The sequence below is a fragment of the Anoplolepis gracilipes genome, chromosome 14, assembly GCF_047496725.1.
Source record: "Anoplolepis gracilipes chromosome 14, ASM4749672v1, whole genome shotgun sequence".
NCBI lineage: Eukaryota > Metazoa > Arthropoda > Insecta > Hymenoptera > Formicidae > Anoplolepis > Anoplolepis gracilipes.
Window position 1 is genome coordinate 1,714,912 of NC_132983.1, and position 17,191 is coordinate 1,732,102.

The window sequence follows — 17,191 nt, forward strand, 5'->3', positions numbered from 1 at the left end:
CTTTTTTCTTCTATCAAACCATTATCTACGTACAAATATTTCACTCTATCGAGTTGAGCCCGGTTCAAATTTCCTCGGCGAGTCTGCGCGAACTTGGTGACGTCGGAACAGCTGATTGGCTCGCGCGCGAGCCGCGTTCGGGCGTATTCGGGCAAGTTCGTGTGGCGGCCAGAAGTGGAAGAAAGCGGAGGAGGAAACAGGCAAAAGGAAGGACAGCCAGTGCACTTGAGAAAGCCCACCGTAGGCTGTCTCGGCGTGTATGTTCTGAACGCTCCGCAACATGTTAATGAGTTTTCGTCTGCTCCCAACGAAAAATTCACGTGGCGTATTCAGTATACGAAAGAAAAACACTAGTGCGAGACATTTACCCTCTTGATCGAGTCTTTCACCTAGTACCAATTGTGCAATAAGCAAGCTGAGGAACGATGCCAGGCAAAGGGGGCAGAAGAGGAAAGTGCGGTAAGTACAACCGAATATCCTAAATATATTTCGCCCTTCTTCGTTGAATCGATTCTCCCTCGACTTCTTTTTCCTCTCTTCACGAGAGGAAAAAGAAAGGATCTTACGACGTTAACGAGAGGGAAAAGCGGAGCACGTGACGCGCTCGACATTATTAAATTATCGATTCGCGCCCCGTCCGCCCGCTCGTTTGTCCCGTGTCCAATGATTCATCCGCGCGGAATGGAAATCTTTATATTTATTTGCTCGGCTCATGTACGTACGTCACGCACGTGACGTCGCGACGCGACGCGACGTCGATCGCACGCGTCTATCCTTTTCGCGAAGCTTTTCCCAGGCGTCCTCTCCTCACGTCATTCCCGTTTCGCGCGCGAAAATCCGCCCGCGAGCGATTTCCCGCAGCCATGGCGGACATAACTGTTCCCATGTGACTCTCATGCCTTCTGGCACATGGAGCTGTTCCGACACTTCCTGGATAGGGAAGCCGATTCCTCGCGTTTCGTTCTCCGTCTTAAAATAATGCGGATAAAAAAATATGGTGAACAGACAAACGCGAGAAAGAGAGAGAAAACTAAATAAGGGGCCATCGAAATTGGAACATGTGCTCCCGTAAGAGGTTATAGAACATTCCATGGGAAGCTATAGGGAATCCGACGTCAATTGCGTATTACAATCGTGCGCATATTTCCGCTTAAATCATCGATATATTTGTAACACAATGCTAATGACAGAACGTCTAGAATATCTCAGACAGCAGACAATATTTATAAAATATATACGAAATATTTATAATAATTAATTGAACATTTAAAAAATATTTTATAAATTTTTTTGTTATCTTGTATTGAACAGATTATATAATATATTATAAAGATTTATCGTAGATATATCTCGGCAAATATATTTAAGGAATATTTATAAAATATTAATATTATATATTATTTTTTTATTTGAATATTATATATAATTTATGTTTATATAATATTTCAAAAAAATAGTCAAATATTTATGAATATTCGTCATAAAAATCGCGTGCTGTCTGGGAATAAATTATACGAAGAGAGATATTTTTTACTGTTTTTGACATATCGTTTGTTGAATACTTTCGCTTTTTTTTTTTTTGTTCTCATTTGCATTATTTGCTCATTTTATTCACGTACGAATAACGATTCGCTCGATATCTCTCAATCGTTCAACGCAATTTAGGTTGGAGCGGCGAGTATACAGGAATTTACGCAATCGGTGGCAATCCGTGGCAATCATATGTTTCTCGTCGATACGTATTTTTTTTTTCTTTTTATGCAGCGCGTGTGTTTGTCCGTTAACTCTAATCGAAAGCAGATAAAATGCATATTCTGGTTAAAAATATTTTCCTTTGCCCCTCGACCAAGGTCCTTCTGCTTAACTTGAATTCTGCGAATTTTTAATTAGTTGCGGCGCGTATTCATTGTGATAAATGGCCATTTTTTGCATGTTTGTTTCTGCCGATGATTCGGCACATAATAATAATAATTTAGCGATAATATGCAATCTATTCCAATCGATAAAGTTTATATATAGACGAGAATATACATGTAATATTTCTCTTTCTTGGAAATTATAAATTTATGAATACACGATGACTTTTTTGTTTTTTTTCATGACGCATGAATGTATTTTTACAAAATAACGGAAACTTTTGACAGATATATAGAGCATAGATATTTAATTAAATACGCATTACTAGTTTACTATATATATACATATATCTTGTATTTCCAATTTTAACTTCGAGTTTAAACAAATTTTTCTGTAAAAATGCGCCATATAATTTATCGCAATCTCTCTTTTTTTATAATTATAATCTGCTGTGAAACACGTAAATGCGAAATGAATGGAAGCGGGTACAACAGCTGTGTACATTTTACATTATGTAACATGACATTCACTTTCAGTTGTTCCTCTCATATACTCGATTACATACCTGTTAGATTTGCAGGGTCTCTCTGACGTATAAAATTTGAAACCTTCAGCGTCGGTCTTTAATTGATACATTAGTAATAAATTGTAATTTGCTAAAGCACTCTCCTCTTGTGCAAAAGAGGAAAAAATAAAATTAACATTCTTAGAGAGAAAAAAACATTAAATTAAATTACTATTAATTACTATTAATTTTAATTTAAATTTTTTAATTTTTTTTAAATATTAGTAATTAAAATTAAAATAAATAGAAATTAAATATACGAGACTAGTAATTCCAAAGCAACAGCATAGCATTTCTTATTAGACATATGAAATCATTTTGCACATGCTTTTGACTTTAGTTAATCGTATTTAACGTCTCGTTAAAGATAAATGGAAGTAACGAGAAATATATGAATGTCGAAATTCAGTGCACTTTATGCATAGATATTACACCAAGCTATCAAGTCATATGACGAAACCTTGTGTTTTGACGATAGGTGGAAAAAGAGCTGAGTTTACATCCGACGAGGACTCGGTCAACAATGATGCGTGCAGCGAGATTAGCGGCCAATCCGACAATCGTAGCATGCTGGAGGATGCGAACGACAACGAGGTGGACGAGCTCGCGCAGCAGGAGGCGTTCGAGGAGAAGCTAAAGGAGGCGATCGACGGGCTGACGCAGAAGAACGCGAAGGGAAGAGTCATATGCTTCAACGGTATCGAGAAGATCTTCGCCATCAAGTACATTCCGGACTTCGTCGAGGACAGAAAGATGACCATCACGGACGCCGTAGAGCGCGGCTTGAAAAAAGGCCGGGGTGACGAGCAGTCGACCGCAGCCAGATTAAGCACCCTGTTGTGCGTCCAGCTGGGGGCTTTCGAGAGCGCCGAGACTGTCTGCAGGGACCTCAAGTCGACCCTGACCTTCATCGCCAACGATAATACGGCTCCTGTCCACGCTCGCGCTGAGGTAATCTAAAAATATATCACATTTTATTAGAGATATTGATTTGCATGAGCGATCAGATGAGCTTACGTTAACGAAATGATTCCAGTGTTGCTGGGCGTTGGCCGTGAATCAGTTCCTGTCCGGCAACGACGCGGGTGACACCATGGAAATCGTACAGTTACTGTCGTCCATCTTCTCCGGGTCCTATTTGAAGGGAAACGGCGCGATCGCAAACATATCCACGGACGTGGCGGCGTTACACGCAGCAGCTATTTCATCCTGGACCCTGCTTCTGACAGTCATGACCTCCGCGGATATCTACAATTTGCTCACGAGCGACAGAACCAACAGTTACATGCCGTAAAGTCATCAATTTGTCGCACGCACGTGTCGACAGCGGTTAAAGACGATGCGATCAAATTTGTTCTCTCTTCTGCAGCTCTCTTAATCGATTGCGCGAACTACTGGAGTCACCGCATCTCGACGTACGCCTGTCGGCTGGCGAAGCACTGGCCGTGATATTCGAACTCGGCCGTGATTTCTCCACCGACTACGAGCAGGACTGGGCGCTCGACCTCGTTGAAATTCTCAAGGACCTCGCCACGGATTCCAACAAGTATCGGGCTAAGAAAGATCGCAAGCAGCAGCGTGCTAATTTTAGAGATATTCTGCGTTATATCGAAGTAAGTTGTATTGCGCGCTACAATGTTTGTCTGTTTTGAAAAGCGAGAGACAAAGAGAGATGCAAAAATATCCAATGTCTCTTCCATTTTCAGGAAGACATTGTTCCGGAGATGCATGTGAAATTCGGCAAAGAGGTCTTGTATTTAGAGGGATGGTGCGCGAGGACCCAGTACAACGCCTGCTGCCGGCTGTTAGGCCCCGGTATCAACATCCATCTTGCTGAAAATCAACTCCTGCGCGAGATTTTCCATCTTGGCAACAAAGTTCTACCTCCACTAGTAACGGTGAAAACGAGTAAATTGGAAAGAGTAGGTATCGAAACTAGTAGAAAAGAAATCGTTTACTTTAGCAACATGACTAATTTATTTTTTTTTAACCCGCAGACATTGATGAACGCGGCTGCGTTCAAGGCACGCACCATTCAGCGCAACAAGAACCGTGATAAACGATCCGCAGCCATGGCACCGTAATTTCTGCTCCTATGCTGGCCGTCTGATACTTTAGTGTAATGTAAATCTATTTGAATTTTTTTTTGTTAATTTATTAACTATTTAATAGCGCAAATTATTGTTTCTTCGATATCGAAATTTTCGGTCAAATTGAAATTGTACAGATATATTCTACGCATGTACATCTTCTGCTCTCGCAAAAAATTCTCTACATGATTCTATCTCTCACCGGTTTTTAGCAGCTTTACCTTTATTTAATGATATTTAATAAAGTCCACGTGTGTATATACAAGTCTAAATATGTGTATATACATTGGTAATACTGTTATATATATATATAAACTCGTTTTATATAAATTATTTCAATAAATGTATTGACTCAAATAATGATCATTGTGATATGTTTTAAACTGTTATTAACGTCGCTGTTGTTTCTTTGAATATGTATTGTACACGTATAATAATCAAATTATATGACGTTTTAATAGTTACGTACGGAATTTTTGTCTTGTGTTTGAAAACCGAGATTTTTTTTTCATTAAAATACATGCAAACGCATGCTGTTTTATGACACTTTTCAATTATTAACAGTAATTAATATAAATATGCATACACAATAAAAAGCCGTGCGAAATATTAAACTACCACTGTACATAATTACATGTAAGTTGTAACGATACACATTCAAATAAACTAAAATGTAGATTGTAAGGACAAATGTAAACGCGTAAAATTATTACATTTCCTCCTGTTTTATTATTCGTCAAACCTATAATAAAATTTTTGTTATAGAACAGTCCAATGTATGCTAAGCAGATCCCGTTGTCTTTCGCGATTAAAAACATCGATCACAGTCGCTTTCCTTCAAGAACATTGTACAACGATTACATGATCGCGTACAACAAAATAATTCTGTAATTAAGTACACTTCAATCTTTTTCAATATATCCATAGTAACGATTTTTAATCATTATAATTTCGACGCAGTGTTACATAAAAATAACATCGCATATAATTATTATAAATTATCACTAACGTTAAACATACAGTCATGGCAACAATCTTTGCACGTTATAATATATAAACATATAATAAATATATATACATATACAAAAGATTCGCAGGCGAGTTTTTTTATTTGCAGATATAGATCGCTATATATATATATATATATATAAAATATATAGAAACGACTTATGTATGCAAATTAATCGTCTGTGTTTTAAATTCTTTTTCAGATAACATGTGCCATCGATATCCCAATATTCTTGACACCTCTCTTTCCGTATTTTCATAACTACAGCTATTTACCTTTATCCATTCATAATACTCGGGTGACCAATCGAGGATCTTCGACCAGGCTCTGTCACACTTCTTCAAAACAACGTTTCGTCGAACGTACAAGCAGCGCAAGCGTTTCGCGGTAGAGACAATTTCTAGAATCGTAGCTGTTGATATTTTCTCTCGTATCATCTGCGGAAGAGATATTATCATATATTGTTATAAATTGATAAAAAACGTATGGATAATAATAGAATGATACAACACATTAAAAGATATATATTCTGTAAAAATACTCTGTAACGATGTATATCTTTATAAACTATGTAACATTGTACAGCAAGAGAGAAAGAGCGAAAAGAAAAAAAAATAAAAGGTATACAGCTTACAGAGAAAATTTCCTTACGGAATACAGAATTAAATCTATTTAATAATTAGTAATTATTACATAAGGTTATTGCAATATGTATTAGGCATTTAAAAGAAGCCAGATGGTCGATAATTTCCACCTTCAATATGAAATTGTGTATTTTACAAATTAAAAGAATTTTGCTTGTACAAGTTCTGAAAAACTCGTATTTACTGTAACAATTATGTAAAAATGTAAATGCATATAAATAAGGATATAAGAAGGATTACTTGCAGGATTACTTAAAGACTAGTGCAAATATTGATAACAGATGTAACATTGAAGAAAATAAGCCTAGAATATAGTTAGGAGGAACTTACGTTCACGCAATAGCAAGAAAGACTTTCGTAAAGGCGTAAGGATACGAGGGCATGCCAGCACATCATAAACTCGCATCGTTAACATCAGTTAGCACTTTTTAGGAAAGCTATCACATGTGTCGATTCAAATACAAAATGCTACCAGTGTATGCAGATTCGGACACGTTCGGCAGAATTGCAATAGCGCCTTATCCAATCTCTTGGCAAAGTTCCTGTGCAGATAATACCTCGTTACTCCCTTGAAAGCGTACACTCGTATCGTCGAGTCGAAGAACGCTCCATGAGTGAGCACTGTGGATGGCAAAATCTGCAAAACAACGATATTGTAGATTGTAGCATGTGAAAAAAAAACTTCTCTATATTTTTCTCTTAAATATTATATCTCTCTTACTTGCGTATTTGGATTGTCCAATACTATACTGTGACATGGTATGGCACTATGCTCCAATACGTCGACAGGTAAAAGTATGTCTGTGGCCTTGTGGCTTTCAATCTCAAAATGTACTTTTAAATGAGGATTATTTGCTTTCATCTTTATCCAAGATGATCTCTTTGGCTGAAACAAAAAAAAATAGATCTAGAATAAATGCTCGATATTTTTTAAATATAAATGTGTGATTAAATATAAAAATTGCAATTACCAATCTTATTGTGGTATCTTTTGGACTGTATCGATTTTGTAAGATATGAAGGTGCCTTAATTTTGTGTAGCTTATTAACTCTAATACATCCTCGTGCAAGTTTTGGGGACTAATAACTAAGACCTGAAAAATGTGTATTTTTTTATATAATATTAAAAATATATATATATATATTATGAAATATCTGGATAACACTTGATATACTCACATTTAAATTAACAAATACTCCAACGTGTAATAACGGGCAATTGTAACGCGTGGTATTTATTAGTATCAATTTCGACAAGGTCTGAGTGCAATTTACACAAATGTCATCCATTAAGTGTAAAGCCTCGTTGCTGTCAAGCATGAGATCTATCAACTCTAAGCATCTAAGATTCTGCAAGTTTCTCATAAGCCTTTTAAGCGCTTCAAGCAGTTTTCCACCTGTACCAAAGAGTCTGATTCGATCAGGATCGTTCCTGTTTGCCATGTTGCAGGGAAAGGTGAACTTGAGCCTACGAATGTAGGTACCCACGCCAGCCACAGACGTGTTATCCAAGCCTTGTTGCTCGGCGTACCACGATATCATGTTCATAAACTCATAGAGATTGTAGAAGTTCAGCATAGGCTCGAATATAAGTGAGCGAAAGTTCCTGCCGACCTTGTTCAGACACGTGGACGTTCTTATATGATCCAGAACGTACTGCCAGCCGCTGTAATAATTGAACTTTCCCCGCGTGAGAGTGGTGTCCTCCAGGGTGAAGGTGGACCATACATTCTGTAGCTTGAAGGCACGATACCACGATCGACACACCAGGGAGGCGTAGTAACGTTCACGAATAGTCAGGTACGAGAAGATCTCCTCCAGCAGGATATCGGGAATCTGATCCCAGCGGCTGTACACCTTGTAGAGTTTATCCTCCTCCGTGTCCTCCTCCTCCAGATCTATATACAAGGCTTGACAATAAATAAGAGACTCGCTTTAGTCTTCGCAAATACTATTATTAAATATTAGATTTGTATTTATATAGTTATAACGCTACGTGCTTTCTCTCCTTGCCCTACTTTCATGTTTTTACCTTGAATGCAAATTATTTTTAGACGATATTAAATGTCAATTTCGATTATAGATTAATCTTGGATGTCTCCCTCTTTTTCCGAGAACAGCTATTTTCCACGCCGGTATTTTTTTATACCTGACGTTGTACGCGTCGAGGATTACGTCGGGGAATAAAAGTTACGTTATATATTATGCATATACGAGAGAGGAGAGATGTCAAGTAGTGTATTGTGACAGCGTATGTCATGTCAGTCGACTCGATTAAAATGCACGATCGACGCGTGATTGAAACTTGATATCTGAAACGTAAATTCACGAAGAAATCCGTCAAGTGTATCCGGCTCGTCCGCCACCGTAAAATCGTAGGGCGAAATAAATAGACGGATTCGACCCTCGTGGATTATTTTTCGAAGAGCGAGAGAAAGAGAGAGAGTAAAAAAGAGAGAGAGAGAGAGAGAGAGAGCATACGTCGCGCGCGCGCTCACCTTTGTCCTCCTCGTCGAATTTCCAGCAGCCCCTGCTCATTTTCGATACGATCGATGCTCATCGGTGTTACCGTTAAAATAACGTATCTCCGCGATGGAGTATTTATACGCGATATTGCTAAAAATATACCGTAAAAACGGGAAGGGGCGGCCGCCGCGGCTGATCGCACACGCCATGATGCGATTTTGAATCGTTGCTGCACAAAAATTAGAAATTATATTCTCGCCCATTTTTCGGCTAAATATTTCGCGAAAAATAACACCTAATCCCGAGACGAAAAATCAGCATGAAAATATTTACTCGGCGTGAAAAACGAGTCTGAGAAACCAACCACGAGTTAATCGTAGAGAGACAGAGAGAGAGAGAGAGAGAGAGACGGAAAAAAGGGAGGCGAGAAAGAGAGAAATTCAATCACGCGTGTTTTACAGAAAATCCTAACCTATAACCATAACAGCTGATCGTGATTAGACGGTGTATCGCACTGTCGTAGAAGATATATTTATTTGCGCCCGCAGAGATTTCTACTTTGCATCGTGATAGATCTGAATAAATTATAAGTAAATAAATTATAACAATACGATGAATGCGACTAATAAATTGTGTCAATTAAGACAGATGCTGCAAAGTTGCAGGTGAGTGACACATTCGAAACCGGCGTTTCGCCGATATTGTCATGTATATGAATAAATAAAAGATTATTTTTTGCTTTCTTTTATGTGCAACACTTGCATGCTGCAATCTACAGTCACAAATAAACGAATGTTTAATGGAAAAAAATTATTGCATCGAGTGTGTTGTACGATGTAAAAATTAATTTTAGTTAACAAAATTTATACTCTTTGCATTAATGTATAGAAGAAGTAAAAATTGCTAAATTAGCGTATCACCTCGAAAACTATTTTAATTTAAAATTAATCTTTAATTTTTTAATCTAAAATTCTGAAAAAAAATAATGAACTGTCAAGCATATTCTCTTCTTATTCTTATTTCAATTTTATGCTCTATAAAGTTTGCTTATATATAATCATAGATAAAATGTATAATTTTTATAGGAATTTCCACGCTACACATGTAGCTAGGAATGCATACGAAGGTCCTGGTAAAACCACCATCTCCTTTATCAGCAAAGAGATTGGTTCTCGACTTCTAGTGACTCAATGCAATGAGGTGAGCTGAATTTATGTCATTAATTTTCTGAAGAAAAAACAATAAAAATCTGTTCATTTTTCATCATATAAATTTATCAACATTTTATGTTCAAAAGAAATTCTAAATTATGATTCTTTTTAAGACAGGATTTACGTTCAACACTGGTGTACAAGTGATAGGACCAACGATGCTCTTCCCAAGATACGCTATCTGCTGGAACGTCAAGTCTGGCAAACACATAAACGAGGCGTCTTTGTCGTTGTTCACCATTCTCGAACCGAAACCTGATCTCTTAATCATTGGATTGGATGACCAATATGATTTTTCCTATCTGAAAAGCCTCCGAGAAATCGTGCAAAAGCTCGGCATCATTACGGAAATAGTTTCCGTACGCAATGCGTGTACCATATTCAATTTCGTCAACGAGGAAAGCAGATATGTTGTCGCGGGTTTGATACCGAAGAAAGCGCCTGAACCCTTGTTAAAATTTCCAAAAAATGAACCTGTGAAACAAATAATTGATTCTAGTAATGCTACAAGCAGCAAAACAAACAGCGAAAAAACAGAGGATGTAATAAAAAATATGTAATATAGAGATACATATGTACAATTTTAGAAAAATTAATTGTAATTATATTGTATAATAATGTGCATAAAAGCTTTTAGACTTATCATATATCAAATTCTAATCTTAAATTTATTTATTTCAATTGCATTTACCAATTTAAACTGGAATATGAAAGAAAGAGAAAAAAAGAATAAAATGTAAATATATATAATTTTTCTTTTCTTAATCCAAATAAATGAAGAATTCAATAAAAAAAATATATAAAACAATAATAAAATTTTTCTCTTAAATAGATAAATAAATAAATTGTTTTCATATAAATATTGCTATATATATTACTAGGTATAATATTATATATATTATAATTTTAAAGTAATTTTGATCAATGCAGATATTTTGCGATAAAAATCAGATAAAATTATGACAATATTCGAATAATTTTTTTAATTAGGGAAAAATTTTAGTAAAAATTGTCCAAATTATATCGTGTTCAAAGTCATATTAATCGTAAAAATCTCATTAAAATCATTATAATTATTTTGAAAAAAAAAATAAAATAAAAGCCTTTTTTATCTGACAAGCATTTTAATTGATTTAGCTAAATCATTATTATTGTTATCTATAACTTGTATTAAAATAAAAAAAATTATGTGCAGCTAAAATAATATATAATTGAATATATTAATAAATCCATAATATTTCTGTGTACTTTTGAAATTCTCAATTTTGAATTTATCATGGACATGAACTAACCAATCGGTTGTTTTACCGTGGCACCGATAAATGGATCTGACTAAGTAGTTCCACCCGCTCTAAAATGGATCCAGTTGGCGCTAGCGTACTGCAAGGAAAAACGTCAATGTCAAAAACGACGGCGTGGCTTCTCTTCTCTCAGCTCTCAGTTATCTCTCTGTCATCGAATCAGTTGTTCAAAGTTCAGAGTTTAGATTGCATGTGATTCTGTATGGGACAGTAATTGTTGAACAATTAACCATTTTATATCTTTTAATTCACATGTGAGTGTGTCGTTTCTTTCTCCTCAAAATTATTGTTTATTAATAATCTACATCACTATGAATATTCAGTATAATAAGTTAAAACATACTTATAATATACTGAATTATTATTACAAATTGTTATCGTTATTTACACACTGCTGTAAAAAACACTTTTGTGCAAATAATAATCATTCATATTATGTTACAAATATTTTATTCAATTTAAAATATTTAAACTGTTTTTACACTGGCGTGTAAGTAAAATTGAATTGATATTACATTAAAAAATAACTCGATTAGGATTGTAATCTACAGTGATCAAATAAATTCATATGGTTTCGATGATTATCAATTTGTAAAAAAAAAATCTCAATACAAAGCAAAAAAATTTTCACAAAATAAAAAAAGAATATGTTAAAATAATTTAATGATTGAAATATAATAAATATATTAAATGAATAATTACATGTTATTAGTTTTTTCATTTATTATATATATATATATGTATTAGAAATATAATAAACACTTATTTAATGCTGTATATTGCAGACTTCCAAGATGAATAGTTCGACAGATCCCAGACGGCCTGAAAAGGAAGTCCGTTACAAACCACCGGGTTCGAATCAATCAGGGATAGGGCTGAATCAGGGACAAATGCAAGATGACTTGACGCCAGATTACATGAATGTCATAGGAATGATCTTTAGTATGTGCGGCTTGATGATGAGACTGAAATGGTGTGCTTGGGTGGCACTCTACTGCTCTTGCATCAGCTTTGCCAATTCACGTGTCAGTGAAGACACCAAGCAGATCCTCAGCTGTTTCATGTTGTCGATATCGGCGGTGGTGATGTCTTACCTGCAAAATCCACAACCCATGACACCACCATGGGCAAGCGCGATGCAATGAGTGTAAAGTTTTGTTTATACAGCTTGTTTTATTAACATCTTCAACCTATGCACGCGAGTGTAAAGAAAGTTTGAACATTTGAAATGGAATTATAATTGTTACGTAATGATTATTATTTATACTGTACAGAAACTTGTTCCATAAAAATGTAACGATAAAATTCCATTGTAATAATTTATTGTATTATGAGATACGCAATGTTTCAAGTCACTAAATATGCAAACAATCAATTACTTATACACTATTTACAGAGATAATTCCTTTCTTCATTGTTTATTTCTTATAATTTTATTACATTAAAATCAACTCTATGTCCTGCAAGTTTCTCCTAGAGAAACGCTATGTATAAATATATATATAAATATATATATATAAATATATATATATGTATATATATATATATTGTATATATATATTGTATATATATATATGTATATATATATTACAAGAGGAGTGTCAATAAACATTACATTTTCTAAACATAAGTTGTAGTGACTAGAATTAAATGCTATCCAATGGCTATTTCTTTTTTTTTTTTCTTTACATAAGTACAGTGCAATCTCGAAATTTTGACTCTTAAAAATATTATTCACACATGATCGACCGTTCTCTACTATTATGACAATAGTATTCGTGTTTCTCGAAATATTCTTTTATCCATATTATATATTAGCATTAAAGTAACTTGATCATGCAAAGAGTAATAGAAAAGTACCATCAGTTAATTTGTATATGTTACAATGTGTTCTAACAAACTATAAGAACAGTATAAATTATATCAAAAGATCGAACAGAACGTACGTGAGATTCTTACTCGACGAATTCACATTTAGAAATGTATAAAAATCAATAATCTCTCTACTGTATTTCTAAGAAATAATATCGATGCGGAGTAGGCCGCTGTTGCGATGTGCAGTATAATCTTTAAATCTTGACTAGGAGATTTAGTCGTAGAAACATATTTTCTTTTTTCTCTAATACTTTTTGAATCAAAGTAGATTTTATACAATACAGAACTGAAACCCCTGAAAGATAGATTGGTCTATGTATACAATTATGTCCAATCTCTTATATATTTTAATCGCATTATATTAAAACAATTGCTAAATTGATCATATGTGCTTGGGAACACACATGAATACATTTATATATTCGCGGCTACCAAAGTATGAAATATGAAATAAAAATACCTGTAATTGAAACATTTACATCGGGATAGGAAAGTGATCGAAGAATATCTGAACCTATTGAAATAAAGATGATCTAGACAATGACTCTGTATAAGAGATGTTTCAATTTTTCATACATCTTTTAAGTAGATTGCTACCTGAGAAGTTCGTACATTTAAAATGAAGTAAGAGAAAAGGAATAGAGAGATTTGGCACATGTATCCGAACGTCGATTCCTGACCACTACTACTATTGCTACTAAAGATGTCCTGTGGTCCTCGAATTTATTTCAGTTTGTCGAGCTGAAGTACATTCGCAATTATTGTTCCTTTCAGACTGAAGAAGATCAGACCACACTGTACAGAGCGACTCTTCTATTTCATTTCTTCGACTCCGATTGGCACCGCGATTCTTCGTCGAACGAAAAGACGATGCTCTCCAATTCTTATCTACATTATCTTATCTATGTGACTAGACGCTGCTTTCCCCACGTCCCACCAGTGTGATGGGGTACACGTATTTCTTCCGCTTAGCGTTGAAGAAGGGTGAATTGTGCTGACCAGGGGTCGGCGTGGGCGACAAGCCCCGGAGAAGCGGCAACGAGGCGTCGCCGCTCATAGCGTCGATTCCTTTCTTCCATTCGGCGCCTAAATCCGTAGCTGGTGCCATGAGTCCTTTGCACTCTGGTGAACTGCGCACGCTGAGAAAGACGTCGTTACTACTATCGCGCTGACCGGAGGAGCCCTAAAAAAAAGACATTAAATAAATATATTAAAATTATTTCTTATTTCTTGAAAAGATATATTGATTTTCCACGCGATTACTTTCGCTTCAAAAAAGTCCAAGCTGGAGCCATTGGTGTCGTTCTCCTCCTCATTGAATTCCACCTGAACGCGGTGCGAAGTGTGGGAGACTCTCGAAGAGTGCGACGACGTGCGGGTCGACGAGTTCTCCGACAGATCGTCCCTGCAGCAGGCAGCTGTGCACGTTCGTTGTTCCCTGCAATCATATGTATGTGTCATTATTACATTTACATATTTTATGTATATCAAAATATCCTTTCTAGATATATTAAATCCTAGACAGCGCAAGATATTTATGATAAATATTGATTAATATTTTTACTATTTATTTTTTTTTTAATATTATATATAAATATTTTCTATATATTAAGAGAAAAACATAAAAATTGTATTCGACATTTTTTAAAGTATATAGATTAAATATTTTATATAATATTTATGACAAATAAATATTTGTTAAGATATTTATATGATCTGTTTACTCTAAGATTATGAGATAAATATTTATGGAATATTTTGAGATAAATATTTATAAATATTATTATATATGCTGTCTAGAGAAATCTTTTCTTAAACTTGGACATTTCGTTAGTAAATATTAGAATATTAGTCAGACGAGCTGTCTCTGATTGTTTCCAGAATTCCATAAAGAGGGAAGACCACCCTTCCATTTCCTTCTACCTTCTAACGATGACGGAATCTCGTCGTCTCGGGATCGGCGGCGGAAGACCTGCGGCGGCGAGGCTCTTGGCGCTCTCGTAGCTCGCCTCGCTGTTACCGCTGCTGCTGCCGTTGTTACTGCCACCCGCGTGCTCCGCCGTCGACCTCAGGAAATAGTTCTTCGCCGAGAGCATCGCGTAGTGCAGATTATTCTTGAGATCGTCCGCCGCCGTCGACAAGTTTCCCGGAATCTTGGGCGTGCGTCTCATCGGCCTGGGCGCCGGTACCGGCGAGGGCGGGCTGCTCGTCGACGCCTCCGACAGGGTCTCCGGAGTGGCCAAGGGCGCGGTGCGCGTCGGGTCGTCCCAACGACTCGGTCTTCTTGGGAAGAGGAAATGACTGAGTATCGTCGCGAGGACATACATATATTATACTCTTCAAAGATCCAAGACAACGCAAACGTCCGAAAGGCACATCCTCGTGTTTGGGACGTTCTTTCGGAGACTTGCGTGTCCTTTGGGGACACTTCCTGCGCGACCGTGATCATTATCTTAATTTTACGACAATTAGTAGTCGGTGCGATGACGAGTTATTATACGAGAAGTGCACGATATATGAAGATTCGGTGAGGATTTAGAGCCAAGCGAGAGAAGCGAGAGAAGCGAGAAAGTGAACGAGAGAGCGTGAGATGAATGAAATTGCTGCTAAATCTGAGCGTGAAGCTGGTGCGACGACCGATTTATTTTTTGATACCTCTCTGATCAATGATTCCCTCATCTACTTCATCCATATTTCTCCCCGGACTCTGCTTACATTTTCTTTTTTTAAATAAAAATCTTTGTCTCTATGATAATTGAGATATTAATTCCATGTTAATCGTATTTTTTTGCATGTCCCTTTGCAGTAGGGATACAGTGACGTCGTCGATGATCAACACACGTCTTCGTTGCTATCAGTCTCCTCCTCTTCAATTCGCTCGCCCATCTCGTCCCGACGTTTTATAATCCTTCGCGATCCAATGAGGTTGAAAACTTTTTATTCGAAATAACAAGTTTACAGACAGATTCTAATTTTATCCTCGAAGTATACATACTTATTATGTAAGAAATGATTGAACGAGACTTCAAAGTGTCTGAAATTTTCGTATAAACTTGAATTTTCAAAAGTCTTTAATTTCTGTTTTAATTATCAACATCATTTTTCTAAAATTTCAGAAGATTGTCTAAAAATTCAGACATTTTTCTGAACCTTCAGAAAAACGATTCTGATGATTAACATTACTTTCAGACAAAAATGTGTCCGAATTCTTAGGCGGTTTTTTGACACGCTGTTTGAATTTTCAGACATTTTGAACTTCCAGAAAAGTGAGATTCTGATCGACTAACAATAAGACAAATTGTCAGAAATTATTTCCGACAAAAATGTTTGAATTTTTTACAGTATAATCATTGACCTCGATTCTTTATCGTCGCTTTAGACCGCGAAGGATTCTAAGTGGTTCATCGTCCTTACGGTTTGCCGTCCTCCGGCCTGGGCGTGTTGAGAAGCTCGCTGGCGAGGCTGATATACTCCCAGGGGATGCCTCGCGAGTCGACGCTGAGCTCGCGACCCGCCTGCGGAATGTCCGTGGGGCTTTGCAGCGACGTGAAGCTCGTCTCCAGGCACAGCCGGTGCGGCGGCGTACCTGCCAACAGGTGACACCTGCTCGGGCTGGACGGCGACAACAGGGCCCGCATCTCCTGCTCCTGAACCTCCAGCTCCTGGACGTCGATCGTCTGGTGCTCGCGCGCCGTCTCCGACGACGCCTCCGTCGAGGACGCGTGTCCAGAAGCTAGCCGCTGCGGCTTGGCCGGACCCAGGGTCGTGACAACCTGACATGACGAGCGAGCCACGACACGGTGTATATAATCGTGCGTGTCTGCAGAATGTCGCGAAACTACAGGTACAAAAAAGCATCTCGTCCGCGGACATCGGGGTCTCTCCCTACCCCTCGGCAACCGTCTTATCATAAACGTCCAATTTTCCGCCTCGAATAATAAATATCGCGCGGAGATTCCATTTGCAGCGAAATTGTCTCGCGAACGAGTAGATCTGCTTGTGCCATTTTAATTTTCTACGTTTGAACATTTTTCTTTTAGCGAATGCGACGTAGACATTCGCTATTTAGATAAAGTTTTTTTCTTGAAATCGAGTAACGAAGTAGGATCTCTTATCTTCATTTATGCTTGTGTAAATTATTTACATTGCTCGTAGAAATTTCATTATCAAGCT

General features: G+C 36.8%; 5 protein-coding genes across 8 annotated transcripts in view; 3 read left to right on the forward strand and 2 right to left on the reverse strand.

Annotated features, from left to right (window-relative positions):
- Positions 1 to 195: 195 nt before the first annotated feature.
- On the forward strand, positions 196 to 4,584 carry LOC140673108 (interferon-related developmental regulator 1-like). Its single transcript, XM_072905768.1, has 6 exons — positions 196 to 459; positions 2,901 to 3,373; positions 3,459 to 3,712; positions 3,792 to 4,035; positions 4,129 to 4,344; positions 4,420 to 4,584. Exons 1-6 carry the CDS (start codon positions 426 to 428, stop codon positions 4,504 to 4,506), a joined length of 1,308 nt encoding a protein of 435 aa, XP_072761869.1. The 5' UTR covers positions 196 to 425; the 3' UTR covers positions 4,507 to 4,584.
- Positions 4,585 to 5,644: 1,060 nt separating this feature from the next.
- On the reverse strand, positions 5,645 to 9,008 carry LOC140673107 (uncharacterized). Of its 3 annotated transcripts, none has more exons than XM_072905767.1 (6): positions 8,664 to 9,008; positions 7,345 to 8,063; positions 7,137 to 7,259; positions 6,887 to 7,051; positions 6,638 to 6,802; positions 5,645 to 5,958 (listed from the first exon to the last, which is right to left on the reverse strand). In XM_072905767.1, the coding sequence occupies exons 1-6, from the start codon at positions 8,701 to 8,703 to the stop codon at positions 5,680 to 5,682; spliced, it is 1,491 nt and encodes a 496-aa protein (XP_072761868.1). In that variant the 5' UTR covers positions 8,704 to 9,008; the 3' UTR covers positions 5,645 to 5,679. The 3 variants fall into 3 exon arrangements, 2 of the variants coding, with proteins under 2 accessions (XP_072761868.1, XP_072761867.1); XM_072905766.1 differs by having other exon boundaries at positions 7,345 to 8,075; positions 8,664 to 9,007; XR_012048001.1 differs by having other exon boundaries at positions 5,818 to 5,958; positions 6,496 to 6,802; positions 7,345 to 8,075; positions 8,664 to 9,005.
- A 27-nt stretch (positions 9,009 to 9,035) lies between these two features.
- Positions 9,036 to 10,417, forward strand: LOC140673109 (NADH dehydrogenase [ubiquinone] 1 alpha subcomplex assembly factor 3). The gene is made up of 3 exons (XM_072905769.1): positions 9,036 to 9,296; positions 9,717 to 9,831; positions 9,956 to 10,417. Exons 1-3 carry the CDS (start codon positions 9,244 to 9,246, stop codon positions 10,400 to 10,402), a joined length of 615 nt encoding a protein of 204 aa, XP_072761870.1. The 5' UTR covers positions 9,036 to 9,243; the 3' UTR covers positions 10,403 to 10,417.
- Positions 10,418 to 11,239: 822 nt separating this feature from the next.
- On the forward strand, positions 11,240 to 13,928 carry LOC140673601 (PAT complex subunit Asterix). Its single transcript, XM_072906661.1, has 3 exons — positions 11,240 to 11,397; positions 11,929 to 12,290; positions 13,793 to 13,928. Exon 2 carries the CDS (start codon positions 11,938 to 11,940, stop codon positions 12,286 to 12,288), a length of 351 nt encoding a protein of 116 aa, XP_072762762.1. The 5' UTR covers positions 11,240 to 11,397; positions 11,929 to 11,937; the 3' UTR covers positions 12,289 to 12,290; positions 13,793 to 13,928.
- The window catches only part of Inae (inactivation no afterpotential E), a 45,525-nt gene continuing 42,262 nt past the window's right edge, over positions 13,929 to 17,191 (reverse strand). For both annotated transcript variants that reach the window (XM_072906656.1, XM_072906657.1), the window contains exons 13-16: positions 16,433 to 16,791; positions 14,942 to 15,301; positions 14,282 to 14,456; positions 13,929 to 14,201 (exon numbers count right to left, since the gene is read on the reverse strand). In XM_072906656.1, coding sequence (XP_072762757.1) covers positions 13,929 to 14,201; positions 14,282 to 14,456; positions 14,942 to 15,301; positions 16,433 to 16,791 — 1,167 coding nt within the window. The remainder of the gene's footprint in view (positions 14,202 to 14,281; positions 14,457 to 14,941; positions 15,302 to 16,432; positions 16,792 to 17,191) is intronic.